Consider the following 16,312-nt stretch of genomic DNA (forward strand, 5'->3'; position numbering starts at 1 on the left):
TAGAGCAACACAACGTTTGTTTATAGAGAATGCAAAATATTGTCATTTTACATGTGGTGGAGCTGTTAATCATACTCAATATGAATAGAATTGATTAAAAGTGTGTTTTATATGGCGTGATTGATGAGTGTGAACAAGAGCCTAGAGTGTTCCTCATTAACCATTAATGAGAAATAAACAACTACGGTCGAAGATAGTTTGCAATCAATAATCAACCATGAATTGTTTGGAATTAATCAGATAATGTCCCTCTGCACTAATTAGTGAAGAGACCAAATCTATTCTTATGCTATTATTTTAATTTATTATTTTATCTTTAGACGTGACTTAACCGAAAGAACCAAAGAATAATTCCTGCAGTCACGAAAGCTCCAAAATTAAGATTAGACCAAATCTAATTACATTTATTGTTTATTACTTTTTAATTTTGTTGGATATTCTAAACAAGATGGTTCTTTACACGAAGTGGCTTTATCGAGCTCTGAAAGCTCGTTCACAAGGAAGCATTTTAATTGCAATCCGAGGCATTGTGGGTAATTTCTGTGGTGTGAGTTGCAGTTTAAATAATTACACAACACGTTTAAAGTTGAGTTAGCAGTGTTTAAAATTTGTCCTCAAGTTCGATTCCTTTCAATGCCTCAGGTCAGTGGCAAGTCATTAAAACCTCCTCTGCCCTCCACAGATCCATCACTAGCCTGCTGACCAGTGCGAGGAAGTATGGTAAAACAAATCCCCTATGACTGTGATCACATCGGGACGCCTTCATGCTGTCACTTAATTGACAAAGGGCTGTAATTGTAAGCAGGCATAATATCGGCTTCACTTAAAACATTCACAGAAAAACAGTATGCGTCTCTGGCCAACAGACAGATTTTCAGCCTCATTGCATAATCCTGTCATATGAACACTGGGATTTGTGGACGGCCGTGCATGCAATCGCTGGCTTGAAAATGCCTTTTCGTTTGTTGAACGTCGCTACTGCCGCTCGTCGCCTATCGCTTGAACGGGCGCGCGTTGCCCGTGTCGCAGTCGCCATCGACTCCGTGCGGGAGGTGTGCGAGGGCCGCAACTCGGAGATCTTCCAGCGCTACCCGGAGGGCTCCTTCGACCCGGCGTGCTGCCTCTGCATCTACCACGGCTCGCACACCGAGTGGCTGGCCGTGGTGACGGGCAGCCCCGACGAGGCTCGCAGCTGGCTCACGGGCCTGCGCTACCTCATGGCCGGCATCAACGACGAGGACTGCCTGGCCAAGCGGCAGCGCACGCGCGACCAGTATCCTTGCGCATGCGTTGCGTGGGAAGCGTGCGTCGGAGCGCGTATGCACGCGTGCGTGTGCGTGAATGCCTAAGGTGTGAGCCGATGGTCAAGAATCCCGCGAAAAATAGAATCTGCCAGCGGTCATCTCGATCGGTTAACCCGTAACTAACTATTAAACTAACTTTTTATTTTACTAGGTAAGGCCCACTGAGCTATATGGCTCTCTTTCAGAAGCAACCTGGCCACAAATTATAGCTCAATGCAGTGGCTTATCACATGTAAATTTATAGCAGGCAAATACTGTAAACGTGTGTTTCTAAATGCAGAGGGGAAAACCGGAGAACCCGGAGAAAATCCACGCGACCACTGGGAGAACACGCAAACTCCCAAATATACAGGCGTCAGGGTCAGGATCGAACCCGTGGCCTCCTGTATATCAGGCGAAGTAGTAAACATCTCGCCACCGTAACTATGTCTGGCCTGTGACCTCCTGCCAGTGAGCCGTTTTGACACGTCACGTGACCTCAAAGTGCACAAGCAATGTGGTGATATCACTGCCACTTTGTGGTGGATGGTGGCTCTTGTTGTTGCCTGTGCAGTGCATTGGTTTGAGGCTCAGTACTTGTGCAAGTATTAATTAATTAATGCACTTCATATTTTTTTCCCACTCAAACTTTCATCAATAACAATGTGGCCTTAACATACATATTTTCATGTAATCGGCAACCTTTCAGGAAATATAGCACATAAATAATAAACCCGTTTTTATTAAATAAATCCCTTCACGTGCTAGGAAGAAAAGTCATTGCCCAAAAAACATTGCCCCTGAAATGTGTTTTTCCTTTAAAGGAAGTGCTATCGATAATTGTGAGGTTTTTATTGTTGTTGTTGTTTTTTAATTATGATTTTACACCACTGCCAATGCAGAATTTACGAATAGATCAACTTGGAAATTTGTATATTCGGCATTGAACATCAATGAGGCACACCGAAATGTGGATGGAAATGTGAACGTTGAGCGAACGAGCGTGGGCACGGCAGCCTTTTGTTTAATGAGATTTTATAAAAGACTGTCCACAATGCCCTGTTAAGCCCATTTTGCCAAACGCAAACTTGGGTAGCTTCGGGATAATGGGACATTTTCAGACACCCTGAACATAACAGCCCCCCCTGCCTCGTTTCCCATGTACCCATTTGTTCCCTCACCGTGTCTGCGGCCTGACTTAAATCTACAGCAAACAGCGGGTGAATTTCAAGCTGGTTAATGGCTACGAGTCCTCGCTGCTGTAGGTTTAAATATAAGGCTCGAGCATAAAACTTGTTGTGAATATTAACCACACGATGGCCTATTATGGCAGCAAGTCTAATTGCATCAACACACCCTCGTCAAGTCACTACTGCCCATGAATATGATTCTCTTTTCACATATTCCATCATCATTATTCCTCTGGAGCACAGAAAAGTAGTTCCATATTGTGCGAAGTCATAAGTGGTTGTCCTATAGAGAGACTGCCCCAGCCATAGGAATGTGGACTGAATATTTGCCCTTATTAATTTTAAATGTGCCTGTTATAATGATGTATGCTGTTTTAAAACACCCTCATAAACTGTGCGTTCCATTTGAAATGTCATTCCTATCGTATAACACGCGTTAAAAATAATAATATTAATTTTAACCTTTGTCCAAATCAAGATGCACACGTCCCTTGCCGAGTCAGATCAGAGCTGCTGGGCATGACATTTTTGCTGAATTGCAGAGGCGCCCAGGATGATTAGGTTGCATATTAAAATAATTACAGTGCAGCTCTGATAACTTCAGCAGATGTCACCTAGTACCGGCAAGCACAGTGTGTTGTCATTACTGCACAGTCCTGATCCCATTTAACTCAGACCCAGAGAAGGCCATTACAAATCTGAGCACAGCCTCACACTCTGTTCCAACATGACAGAGATATATATATATATATTTTTTTAAAGACAAAATATCAACAGATTTTGGTAAGTGTAAAAGTTTCCCCACCCACCTCCCTAGCGCGTTTGTCCAAATGAAAAGCAACTCATAAGTCAGTGTCCGATTTAGTTAAAATAAGAATAAAACATTTATAACGCACGTATGGACACAATTGTTCAATTGAGAACTCAGAGGTGCGGTAGCCAGGGCTCAGTCAGCCAGGAAGCGCGTTCAGTTGCTGTGTGGTGTAAGTTTAGTGTAACGTTATCTATCGAGTGATATCTCTACATCTTACCTGATCGGAAGGTCATGAGTTCAGATAAAGGTTCTTTGTTGACAATCTTTCTAGTCTGGTGTCAACTCAGCCCATCATCAATCTAGGATTGTTCAAATGATGTTCCACTTTGAGGAAAGTCAAGGCCGTCCTATTGCATTGTAAAGCGCTCTAGAAAGGCCACTATATAAATCCGAAATAGAATAGAGTTCCAGGACTCGACTCAAAGAAGCATGATTTCCACATCTTTCTCAGGACCACCAATAGAGAGAGACACGATGCTTCATTTTCACACGTAGGCTTTCGCGACCAATATTATCCACCGTTATGGACGATGCGTCGTGTCTACAATGAGCCAGAGAGTTTGTGAGATGGATGTGAGAGATTGAGACACCTGTGCCAGTGTAGGAAATTGAGGACAAACGTGATAATGCCTATGGCTGTTGAGAAATTACGTTTTCTTTTACCCAAAAAACCTCACGAAGTCGCAAAGAGTATTTTCCAGAAGAACCTGCATTGGGATGTTTGGCCAATTTCTTTAACGATTGTTTGGCATGTGATAGGAGAAGCCAGTGTACCTGGAGTAAGACCCGCACATACGAGGAGGGTGACACTCCGCACTGTCATCTTCTGGCCACCTCACGGCCCTAAGCCTCCAACACCTCGCAAGCTCTGGTAGTTATACATCCAAGTACTAGCCACAGGACCATATTTACTTCACTTACAAGTTTAAAATCGCTGTTTCCCATAAACAATGTGTGGCAGTGATCAAATCACGAGTGTCGTAAAGGCATGGATTGTAAAAAAAAACAGTAACTAGTTTTCACCCTGAGATCATATTAAAAAACACACATTCACATAAAAGCAGTGCATTTTAAATATGTTATTACCATATGTACAAAACTTGACTTTCACAAATAATATATTTTTATACTCTTTGGTTCTTTCGGTAAAGTCACGTAGGTGAAAATAAAATAAAATACAAATATTTTATTTTTATTTTATTTTATTTTCACCTACGTGACTTTACAAGTATTTTTTATTTTTACTTTATTTTATTTTCACCGAAACAACCAAAGAGTATGGATCCTTGCAGTCACGAAAACTTCAAATCTATAATATATTTTTAATCAGTTTTAGACATTAAACTTTCAATGGCTATCCATGTGCCTGCAATTTGATCGTTTTAATAATAAGACACGATTTAATATTTTATTTCCCTTAAGCAGTGCGGAATTATAATTTATTAGTAAATGATTTCGTGTCATTTGCATCCATGAAATCCTCTTTCGCGAGTTATTTAGATGTTCACCACGACGTGTATATGAATGCATGCTCGGCAACTGAAACGCCCCACAGAAGATGCATGGTTGCATTTGAATTTTAGCAAATCATCGCACATTCTAATACAGGCTCGAGGTTGGCCACTGATTTTCTCTTCAGTATTTCAGTAATATTCCATTCTGTAATTGTAATCTTGCAAATGGTACTTTGCACAAGTGTAATGATCGCGACCATTACGACCATTAAGTATCCATTTTTCTTGCACTATGTCGGCTGTGATTATTCCAGGTGAAAAGGTTACAATACGCAAATTGGATTCGGGTACCAGATATGTTGATTTTATGTTAATTGCAATTACTAAAAGTGAAAACTAAATTATAGGCCCTCTGAAATCATACAATTTGTCTCATTTGGGAATGTCTCCTTTAATTAACATGGCACACATTTAGGCACGGCTGTATATTAGGAGTGAGATAAAAAAAAACATTCTCAGGAGTGCATTATAAATTATCACAACTGTGAGTTTATTTGTGTTTATTACACAGACGATGGTCCCATTTCGCCAGTCGCCCGGCTATTTTACAAGGGAGACCTGTGGTGCATGAGCACAGCAGCAACAACAAAACAAACAGGACCCTGCGGGGTGGGCTGGTAGGAATAATACTAATACCGGTACAGGGATATCGACCGGGTATAGAGGAGTTATAAAGAAAATGATTTGTGCATGGGGGGTGAGCGATGACGTCACACCCCCCTCCCCACTGACTCGCGCGCCCACAGAGCAAGGATTGCAACAGGCGATGTCATTGGCTGCGCCGGATGCGACGGCCATCTTGTTTAGTTCATTTAGTTCACGGATCGCAGGGGGAGCGGGCGGCCATCTTGTCGGACAGACGGACAGTCGGACGGACGGACGGACACATTAATCTATTGGTGGTCTGGTCCACTTCGTTCCTACCAGTATAACATCGACATTGCAGGGAACGAGTATGGCAGGGTCCTTAAGTAATATTATACCACGAACAAACAAGGTGAATCGGCAGTACATTTTAAACCGAGGTACTCTGTAGTATCTCACTGATCACCTGTGCATTGGGGCCGATTGTCTCCATCAAGTGGTCCTAGGTTCGTGGCAGAAATTCCGCCATCTGGGGCCTCTAACTCGTCCTCAAATCTTCCGATTGGCCACATTTTTACTTGTACAGATACAAGGAATTGCACGCCAAATTTGAGCACGGAGGTCCACCCTCGAGGTGGTGTATATGGATAGCAAGTTATTATCCACGAGTAATGTGGACAAATAATCACATTATCTCTCTCTATCCATGGACAGGCGTCACATGGAAGTGCTGAGTTAGTCTTATTATCCACAATTATTTTGCTGAAATCTGTTATTCAAGTGTATCTGTTATTTAATTCGTCAAATGAGAGGAATAATGTTCGCAGAAAAGCACGGATTAAATATGATTTGCCAATAATTTCCCCACCATTAACGTGGATAAAAGAAATATCACTGTTCATGGAGGTGTGGGTATGGTTGATTTAGCTGGTAGGTAAAAGTGAATACGATAACACAGTAAGGTCACACATTATGATCCTATTTAGAAATTAGAGGTTCTAGCAAAATTTACATTTTGATATCTGCCAGGATAAACAAACATTTTTTTTTACCAGATAAATCCCACTGAGCTGTATAGCTCTTTTTCAGCAGCGATCTGGCCACACATGATAGCCCAATGAAGTGGCTTATCACGTGGAAATTTCAAGCAGCCAAATACTCTAAACGCCTGTTTCTAAATGTGGAGGGAAAAACTGGAGGACCCAGGAAAAAATCCACACGACCACGGGGAGAAAATGTAAACTCCAAGCACAGGGGGTCAGGGTTGGGATCAAACCCACGACCTCCTGTATATGAGTTAACATCTCGCCACCGCCGATGCATTACACAATACAATAGAAAATAATTATTTCTGCCAGCAAAAATAACATTTGCCCATTGTGAATTGGGCCTTACGGTTATTCTGTGGTTGCCTCACGATTACGTTCCAACAACTGCTTTCGCAGCTTTAAATTGTTCAGGCATTCCAAAGTGGCCTGTTGAGACACTCTGGATATGTCTATTCTCTTACCACCATACACCTAATCCACAACGTGCATGCCCCCTGCAAATATAGCCAACCACCAATGAATTACCCTGCATGTACGTGCTAAAATATTCATTTATACACGTGGTGTTTGATAATACGAATAATGTCAACGTTCCTGCATAGCGAAGTGAGCATTGGTTGGAGCCTGTATCAATTGGCAGCCTCAAGACAGAAATTCCACATTCCTATAGCGCGTGCAGTATATTTTAATACAGTAACTGCTGATTTAAAGCTTTCGTGACTGCAGGGATTCATATTCTTGGTTCTTTTTATAAAGTCACGTAGAAGGGAAATATTAAAATAATATAAATATAAAACAATAAAAACAAAAAAAATTCCCACGACGTTTCGACTGCAACACAAGCAATCATCATCAGGTGTGAAATCATCAGGCAGTGGATTTCACACCTGATGACGATTGCTTGTGTTGCAGTCGAAACGTCGTGAGAATTTTTATTGTTTTATATTTATATTATTTTATTATTTCCCTTCTACGTGACTTTACCGAAAGAACCAAGAATACAGTAACTGCTGTTGTCTTCCCGCAAAGCGGTATGTGTTTAGTTGTTATGGAGTGTTGACGTGGCAGGCATGCAGGCAACAATAAAGCAAGAACGCAGTCCGACATTTGCCAACACGTTGTGGCCGCAATGGGAAAACTCGTTATCCATAACGGACCGTTCAGGTGGCTGAAGCAGACCTTCATGGAGGCCGACAAGAACGGCGATGGATCTCTGAGCATCGACGAAGTCCTGCTTCTCATGCACAAGCTCAACGTTAACCTTCCCCGCAGGAAGGTTAAGCAAATGTTCCAGGTGAGAGGTGGCGTTTCAACACACATGCCCTTTCTGTTGCACGGCGCTACAACCGCTGCGGGAAAGACTGCCACTCGTATGTCGATTTGAAACCCGGAAGGATGCCCTGGTTAATACTGCTTGTAAGTTAACCGTAAAAAACATGCGCCTATCTGCTTCACAGTAATGTCGTTGGAAAAGAGTAGACCATTGTGTGCCAGCGTAACGGTACACATTTGCCAAATGTAAAAACAATTACCCACAAATTATTCAATTGTGAATAAACAAAACAATAATCGCCCCCTACTAGCAAACTGTTGTCTGCTTGTGCTGCACATGAACTGCTGCCTCTGGGGGGGTCCCTTTGAATCCACGGTTGCCGAGATGTTAAATACTTCACCTGGTATACAGGAGATTGTGGGTTCGATCCCGACCCTGTCGCCTGTATATTTGCTGTTGGCGTGTCTCTCTCCCCGTGGTCACGTGGATTTTTCTCCGGGTCCTCCGGTTTTCCCCTCCACATTTAGAAACACGCGTTGAGAGAATTTGGCTGATCATGCATTTCCACATTATAAGCCACTTAGTTGAGCTATCATTTGTGGCCAGGTCAATTGTGCAAAAGAGCTGTATAGCTCAGTGGGCTTTACCTGGTAAAATAAAACAAAATAGTTTAGTTTAGATGAGATACGATTTCAGGCACTTTGAGATGCTGAGGCATTTAAGTGCCCTATAATTGCATCTATTATTTTCATTGTTACTGTCAACAGCGTAATCTTTTCACGTAAATGAAAACAACTATCATTCGGGGAGCGGTGGTGGACTAGTAATGGCACTCTGCTAATAGATGTCGTGATCACACCTGTAATATGAAAATTGCAGTCAGATGGCCAAATTATGATGGCTGCTACCTCCATGTGCTTTGGGTCCACTGCACGTGGGAGATTTCTCAACATCCGTGCCCCTAGTGTCTGTCAAACTGGAAGGATATCCAATTGTTTGTTGAAACACAAATTTCGCGGGGCAACTTTGCTGCAGACCTGCATTTCTATTCCCCACATTATTGCCTTCCAGAAATGACACATTTTGTTGCAAAGTTTGGTTATTTGATTGTTTTGCCGTGCATTATTTATTTGGGTTATTTTTTTCTTTACTTTAGCATTTATCAGTGGGGGTGTTGATGGTCCCGAAAGAAATACTGCTGCCTCACTATTGCAATATGGACTTATGCCACTGGCTTGGGATATTCCGAGATGATCTGTGTTGTCCCATGCTCAATTAAGAATCAAGAATATATAGGGTGCTTAAAGAGGTGTCATAACCCTTATTATAGAATTATAGAAACCCATATGATAAAATCTTCATCCTATCAAGTGTATGTGCGTATGCGTATTGAGTTTTATCAGCGGTAGTGTAGCGGTTAGCGCACTGCACTACGAACCTGGCCACCTGAGTTCGATTCCCGCTCACGGCTAACACCAGTGACGATTATCTCATCCGGTCCTGGGCCTCCTCTCCTAGGTCTACTTAGCCTCAATTGAGAACCTAGTGTGATGTGTATAAACATTCCCACTAGGGAGACAAAGGCGGCCGGGCGTGGTGCTGGCCACCCACCCCCTCGTGTGCCGCTTCAGCCTTCATAGGTGGCCACTAACAGCACTTGCCCCAACAATCTGTTAAGGCTATATAGGAGATATGTGTCTTTATCTTTGTTAAGCTTTATCAACCCAACTCAAACTGCAGCCTAATTAGAATTATTTAATCATGGATGGTGCCTTCACTGACACCTTATACATTGGCCGAGATTACAATCTGAACAACACAGCTGAGAAACACATTGTCTTGGAAATCTCACCGATACCGTTTGCTGTGCAGACGTCACCGCATTACCAATAAACACCAACAAAAACCTCACCAAAGTGAACATTTGTCAATTCGAGAATACTGCCCTCGGACTTGCACGATGCACGCGTGCCTCTCCCCCCCCCCCCCCCCCCCGTGTCTTTTATCGACGTACGAAACCCTCTGCTCCACAGGAGGCCGACACAGACACCGACAAGGGAACGCTGACCTTTGAGGAGTTCTGCGCCCTTTACCAGAAGATGTCCACCCGCCGTGACCTCTACCTGATCCTGCTGCGCTACAGCAACCGCAAGGACCACCTGACGGTCGATGAGCTTCAGCGGTTCCTGCAGATAGAGCAACAGGTGCCGCGCTCGCCTTGTGTCGATACTGGATACGGACACACTTTGGCATTGAACACGAACACCAACAGGAGGCTGGCCAGAATAATTAATTAAGGAAATTGGCTTGTGGTGAGGAGTAACTCCACACACGTGTGAATGTATGTTACACTTATTTTGCACCGTACGTAGCCAGTCGTGCTCATCGGATGTGCGGGATGTTAGACATCCGCAAGAACTAAACATTAATTAAACTAATTAAGACTTGAGAGTTCTAATTGCAATGATCTTCCCAATTGCGTTGTATGTTAATTGAATCTTGGGCATCGGAACAAGGGCACAATTAATTGAGATTCAATACAACAAGAAATAAAGTTCGTAAATCCCTGGATGGAAAGAATGTCAAGCGGGGCCACTTATTCGACGAATCGCAAATAGAACAGAGAACACTGAAGGATGAACACCGTGGAAAGCTGAGCTACTTTGCGCAAATTATATTAGAAGAAGGAGAAGTAGGCCTGGAAAAGAACAGGACCCTGCGGGGTGGGCTGGTAGGAACGAATAACCAAAGAATATAAACATAATGTATTATTACACTTGTTAAGCCAGGAAAGCCCCACTGAGTCAAAAGGTTTTTGTAGGGTCCTGCCAAGTGTTTGCAGTAGGGGGCGATGTTGATACACGGACGGACGGACGGACGATATAATCTATTGGTGGTCTGGTCCACTTCGTTCCTACCAGTATAACCGTGCAATGAAAAGTACGATGGGAAGAAGTGTAGTGCAAGTTTGCCGACACGACGGGGGAGAGAGCGTGCATGAGAAGGCAGGAATGAATGCTGCAGCAGTCGAAACGGCACAATGCTTGACGAAGTGGGGAGTGCTCGCTGTGTATGCCGCAGAGTCTCACAGGGGATCTCCTGAACGACAACATCACTCGTGAAAACTATAAGCTCACGTGAGCGCCTCCAATGGAAATATTTTGACAGTGGATGTCAACCACAGAGGGTGGTGATTAACATGTTGCCCTTGCTCAGAGTCCATATTTTCGTGTTTGCCATTGCACCTGTGTGAGTGATATTGGCTGTACATAATTTACATTTAAAATACAATTATTTCTCTGATAGAAGACAAATGATGGCTCACTCACTCAGAGGGGTAATCCCCATTCGCGTCTCGCCAGCATTCAACGTATTCATTCAGCGGGTGCGTAATCGCCGAGCCGCGCCAGTAGCGTCCTCGGTGGCCATGTGCGTTTCACGTGGCCCTCAGCTGAACTTGGCCAGTGGACGGTCACCGCCAGTAGACAACATCGTTTGTACGGTGCCACGGCTGCAGCTTGGGTTGTCGTGAAGACCCCTTAGGGTAGAGGTTAGCTGCTCTGAGAGACCTTGTCCTGTCCGGAACCTGTTCAACAAGGCCCATTCAATGTAAAACCATCCTATATACATATATATACTGACGTTGAATGTACAACGTGTCTTCAGTGTGACCGCAGCTCTAGATGCTGTAAAAATAAAATGCAATACAATTTCAACTTGCGTAGCGTCTAAACGCCGCTGCAGTTCGGGACACTTCACGAAATGCTTTTCGATACGGGGTGGGGAAGAGTCCCCCCATTTAATGGCGTCATTGCACTGAAACCATTCTCAAGCTTGTCTCGCCAGTGAAGCGAGCGTCACCGATAGCGGCCATCGCAGAGATGCTGGCACCACACACTACGTAACGGGCGAGACAGTCGGGCGTGTGCGTGCGTCGTCACCTGCGTTCAGGCTCTCCCTTATCCCTTCGTTCACCTGACTTTAAGAAGTGAATAATAGACGAGGCAGCTGTTTCTGAGAGCTTTTAATGCCCGCTATATAATGGGGACAGACGCTCCGACCAGAGGTGACTTGCGGCAAGGGGAGACGTTTCATTTGCCTGAGCGGGGAAGCAATTGACCCTCCACTGTGTTTCGGTGAATTGTTACGGTGCCGCCAAGAAACGATAGGTAGGAATTTTTGTTTTCGCTTTTCTCTAAATGGCGATTCCCTCTCGTGGATGCAAGAATTGGACTGAAAACTCATGAAATATATGCAAGATCAATGAAATCTTTGGCAACATTTTATCCTGAATCAGCCCTGATCTCATTAGATCCAGGAGGATAAGGTCGAGCATGGATAGTGCGTGTATGGGTGACTACCATGCCTAACACAGGTGCTGTACAGGCTGCTGCTGCTGCTGTCAGCAAAGAGCATTGTTGAACTGCACTTGCTTCTAGATTTATGCTACTAACCTGCACCAAAAATGCACTGACCAGCGTGGAGAAGTATGGCTAAATAACCTCCATGACCCACGTGGTGCGGAGAGGTCCTCACCCAGTCAACAGTGGATTGACAAACATATACTGGACATAAGATGGGACCTTTTTGTCAGTATCAAAGTATAAAAATTAACCCGTAAAAACAAAGTTTTTCACTATAAATCCTTTATATGCGTGGCCTCGGTTTTATTTTATTATTAATTTCTGTTTTTCTTGAGTAAGAGTTTCATTTTTATCACATTGGTATTTTAAATTAAATATGAAAAAAAAAATGTCCTAAAAAGTGGAAAATTTTGGAAATGTTTGTTCACGAAAATGAATTGTCACGCACAACGAGTCTGTGTGCAAAATGTCAGCTCGATTGGATTACGGGAAGTGGGTTAAAAAACGACCGAAAGATTTGCACAGTCGTAAGCGCGCAAGCAAGCAAGCAAGTGAACTTAATATAAAGGATTTAAAAAATAAGAATAGGTTTTACCCTTTCTGGCAATAAAACTGATGTTACGATGATCAAACACCAAATAGAAACCTTTGGCACGGAATCAAGTTCGCATTAACCACACACATTACTTCTGGTGAACATGCAAACAAACATCCTCTGATAAAATATGATGCATTGTCTTTGAAACTGATTGGCCTACACCAGAGACAGCCTTCTTTAGGGCCTAGTCTCACCAGTGTCAGACCACCAAGTACGTGTGGTTAATGCATACTTGATTCCTTGCAAAGGGTTTATATTAGGTGTTTGAGCATCGTAACACCAGTTTTTTTGCCAGAAAGGGTAAACCCTATTCCTATTTTTCCATATCCTGGATATTTTCATAATAAAGATCAAATCTTGAATTTCTTACACATTCAATTCAATGCAGGAGCGTTAGAGCCAATTTGAATTGATCAATCAATGCATTGCCCCAGCTCTGGCGGAAAGTACAGAGCTAAAGTTCCATTGACTGCGCTGTATATGTGACTGCACGGGACGTACCTCGCCATGAGTGTCCTGAAAAACTCTAGGCCTAAATTTGAGCCACACGTTGCATGTTCAGCTGCACGTGACATTTACCGCGTAATCTTTGCAAACGCTATTTTCCACTCGTTGAGTGAGTTTAAGAATAATAATAACAGCAATAACGGGGCGGGGGGAGGGTAAAACCCATTTGATTACTAGTCACAAACCACCGTGTGGCAACAGACGGATGGATTAACAACCTGGGTCTCTTAATCCATTGCTTGATCTACATATTTACATGATGCTTTATTGCACTGTACCCCGTGTCTCTGCGTGCGCCTATTCAATGCGGAGCATTAAAAAGCATGTTGTACGAAAGATGTGTGAAACTCATTTCGGTTGGAAATATCCCCAATAAGTTAGACACATCTTATTTACATTGGCATCCAATGCCCACTGGCGGTGATATTGCAGCAGAGTTATTTCCTTGAGACTGCTTTGTGAAACGTAGATGTGTCAGGTCAGTGCTGGTCACACCACGCCTGACGGGTGCTCGCAAACAGCACCTGCCCCGACTGTCTTTAAAGATAAACATGGAATTCAAAACCATCTGGGTTTGCCCTATGGATAGAGCAGTGGTTCTTAACCTTTTTGGAGGTACCGAACCCCACGAGTTCATATGCGCATTCACCGAACCCTTCTTAATTGTAAAAATAAAATATGATTTTTTCAAATTAAAAACATAGGTATATGTTTTACTGGTGCACAATCATGTGAGTCAGGTGTGTGTCTTAACCTCCGCCGAACCCCTGAGACTGACTCACCGAACCCCTGGGGTTCGATCGAACCCAGGTTAAGAACCACTGGGATAGAGCATTTGACTGTCAATTAGAAGGACGTAGGTTCAAGTCCTGGTCAGGGATTGACTCGACCCATCATCCTATTGGGGACAATAATTTGTGTGACCCGATCCAGTAAAGCCAGTGAGGTTGGCTCGGCAGTGGAGCGAGTGGCTTGCAATTGGAAGGTTTAATATTCCTGGTTGAGGGGTTGACTCATCCCATCATTTCTGTGGGGGTCTATACAACAAGTACTGCTTCATGGGGAAGCAAACAGAATTTCCACCACTGGCTCAGGGCTGTAAAGGACAGACGAGCGCAAACGCAATGCTCATTTAACCCTTTGCCGTTACAAGATGTCTGCAAGTTGCAGGACGGGTGTCCCGCTTACCGCTGAATCTCGGAACACGCGAGCGTTTCAGCGTTAATTTTATTTTGAGAAGCATCGCGCCGTTGTTTTAAAGACATTGTACTCGCCGCAGAGAAGTGTAGCGACATGACCGCACTCTATGATAGCTGGCGCCAAACTGTGCCACGCACCCTCCCGCATAGCTTTCTGGGAGCCTCAGTACTGATAAAGTTTATTTAATTGTATTTCTTCCGGTTCCGTTGTGATAACGTACACATACGTCATCGGAACGGGAAAGAGTTAACTATCTCAGTGTAGCTCCTCGTGTGTACAAGGCACTATAGCTTTTTTGCAACACCAAGGTAATGATGCCCTGTTAGAGAAGAGTATAATTTAGGTCCATAAGGAAGAAGGGGTGGGGGGTAAGCAGCAAACGATGTGAACGCTGTCTCCCACGCGCTGCAGATGACGGATGTGAGCAGGGAGCACTGCGTGGACGTCGTCAACATGTTCGAGCCGTGCGAGGAGAACAAGCAGCAAGGCCTTCTGGGAATTGACGGTAACAGCAAAAAAAAAACAATCTCTCAACATCTGGGCGGACGTCGGTACCATTTTATATTAACGCAGGGATAGTCCCCGCACGATTGTTGCGGATGCCACACTGGCACGCAGGCGGCAGTAGAATATCACATGCTTATTGTTATTTCTGAATTACTGTTCTCAAGCCATCCATTGGCTTGTTTTCATGCGTATTTCTTAGTGCATTCTGAATTTTAAAAGTGTGTTAAATCCTCAGTGCCATGTCCATTATATAACTAACTGCAGTGTTGTTGTTCCAGCCGTATTCCTCTTTCGTACACTGCGAAATTGCACAGGGTCGTTTTTCAAAGTCGCATGCAAAGTGCCGGGATTTATGCTGAAAATTAATGCATGGCCGAAGCAAGCTTGGAGGAATGTAGCGCGAGGAACTATAAAAGCACAGGCAATAATCTAAGGCCATAAAGTAGTAAAATTGAATGCATCGAACATATTAAAAGCAAGGCAGGCTTTTGCCACTATAGCAAATGTTTAATATGCTAATGTGTCACCACTTTTACCCCGGAACAAAACTAAAACATGACAAATGTACACATCTATATATATACAGCAGCCTGTGGTTCGGTAATGGGTACGTTTTTATACGTGAATGTAGAAAGTGCATTGGCCTTGCTAGCAATATTGTCTCACTGCCGTCGACTCAGCCCCATCACCCTGTGTCCGATAGAGTTGTGTTCCACTCTGTGCAACAAAACAAACAATAACTTCTCATGTGAAGGGATTGCTAGAATTTCCACCGCTCAATCAGGGTCACCTGTGGAGATAATCGCTGCCTTCTGTTTCCTTCTTGGTGGGGTAGATGGGGGGGGGGAGGTGCAATGAACATTTCTATATTGTTGATATTTACAAAAGATAATACATGGAATGTTGTATTATTATTATTATTAATGTAGGGCCCTATTTGAAAAGCCTGACATTTCAGGACCGCCTCACCCCCTTGGGAGGCTTCTATGTTTGCCCCTGCTTTCCAGAAGCCATGAGAAATCAAACTCTTGACAGGGATGGTCCAGCTCCCCTCGTGTCTCGTCCCAGTGCTTCCACAGCTGCTAGGCACTGCGCGTTTGGGCCCTCCCTCCTCCTGCCTGTCCGTAGCCAGAGGGAAATAAAATGTTGTACTTTTGGATTTTTCACTCGGTGATATTGACTTACAGGTGGGTTGCAGCCCACTCATGTCCAACATCAACCCGCGCCTGCCTCTGACTATAGCTTCTTCAACTCGTGCGATACCCAATCACAGAACGAATTTTATGTTTTCGAGCTATTTATTTGTCACTTGTCTTTTGACATTTCTAAAACACGGCTTAATACGTACTTGGGTTAAGTTATGCTAACCGAGTTATAATCTTTTTTTCTTAACACACTCACGAAGCTCAGAAGTTGACCCGCGGCTAT

At 43.7% G+C, this 16,312-nt stretch overlaps 1 protein-coding gene across 2 annotated transcripts in view; it reads left to right on the top strand.

The window, feature by feature from the left end:
* PLCH1 (phospholipase C eta 1) overlaps positions 1 to 16,312 on the top strand; it is a 344,205-nt gene that overhangs the window by 247,494 nt on the left and 80,399 nt on the right. For both annotated transcript variants that reach the window (XM_078607693.1, XM_078607694.1), the window contains exons 4-7: positions 1,030 to 1,273; positions 7,600 to 7,729; positions 9,742 to 9,912; positions 14,789 to 14,882. In XM_078607693.1, coding sequence (XP_078463819.1) covers positions 1,030 to 1,273; positions 7,600 to 7,729; positions 9,742 to 9,912; positions 14,789 to 14,882 — 639 coding nt within the window. The remainder of the gene's footprint in view (positions 1 to 1,029; positions 1,274 to 7,599; positions 7,730 to 9,741; positions 9,913 to 14,788; positions 14,883 to 16,312) is intronic.

This window comes from Lampetra planeri, chromosome 28 (genome assembly GCF_965212315.1).
Source record: "Lampetra planeri chromosome 28, kcLamPlan1.2.h2, whole genome shotgun sequence".
Classification (NCBI taxonomy): Eukaryota; Metazoa; Chordata; class Hyperoartia; order Petromyzontiformes; family Petromyzontidae; genus Lampetra; species Lampetra planeri.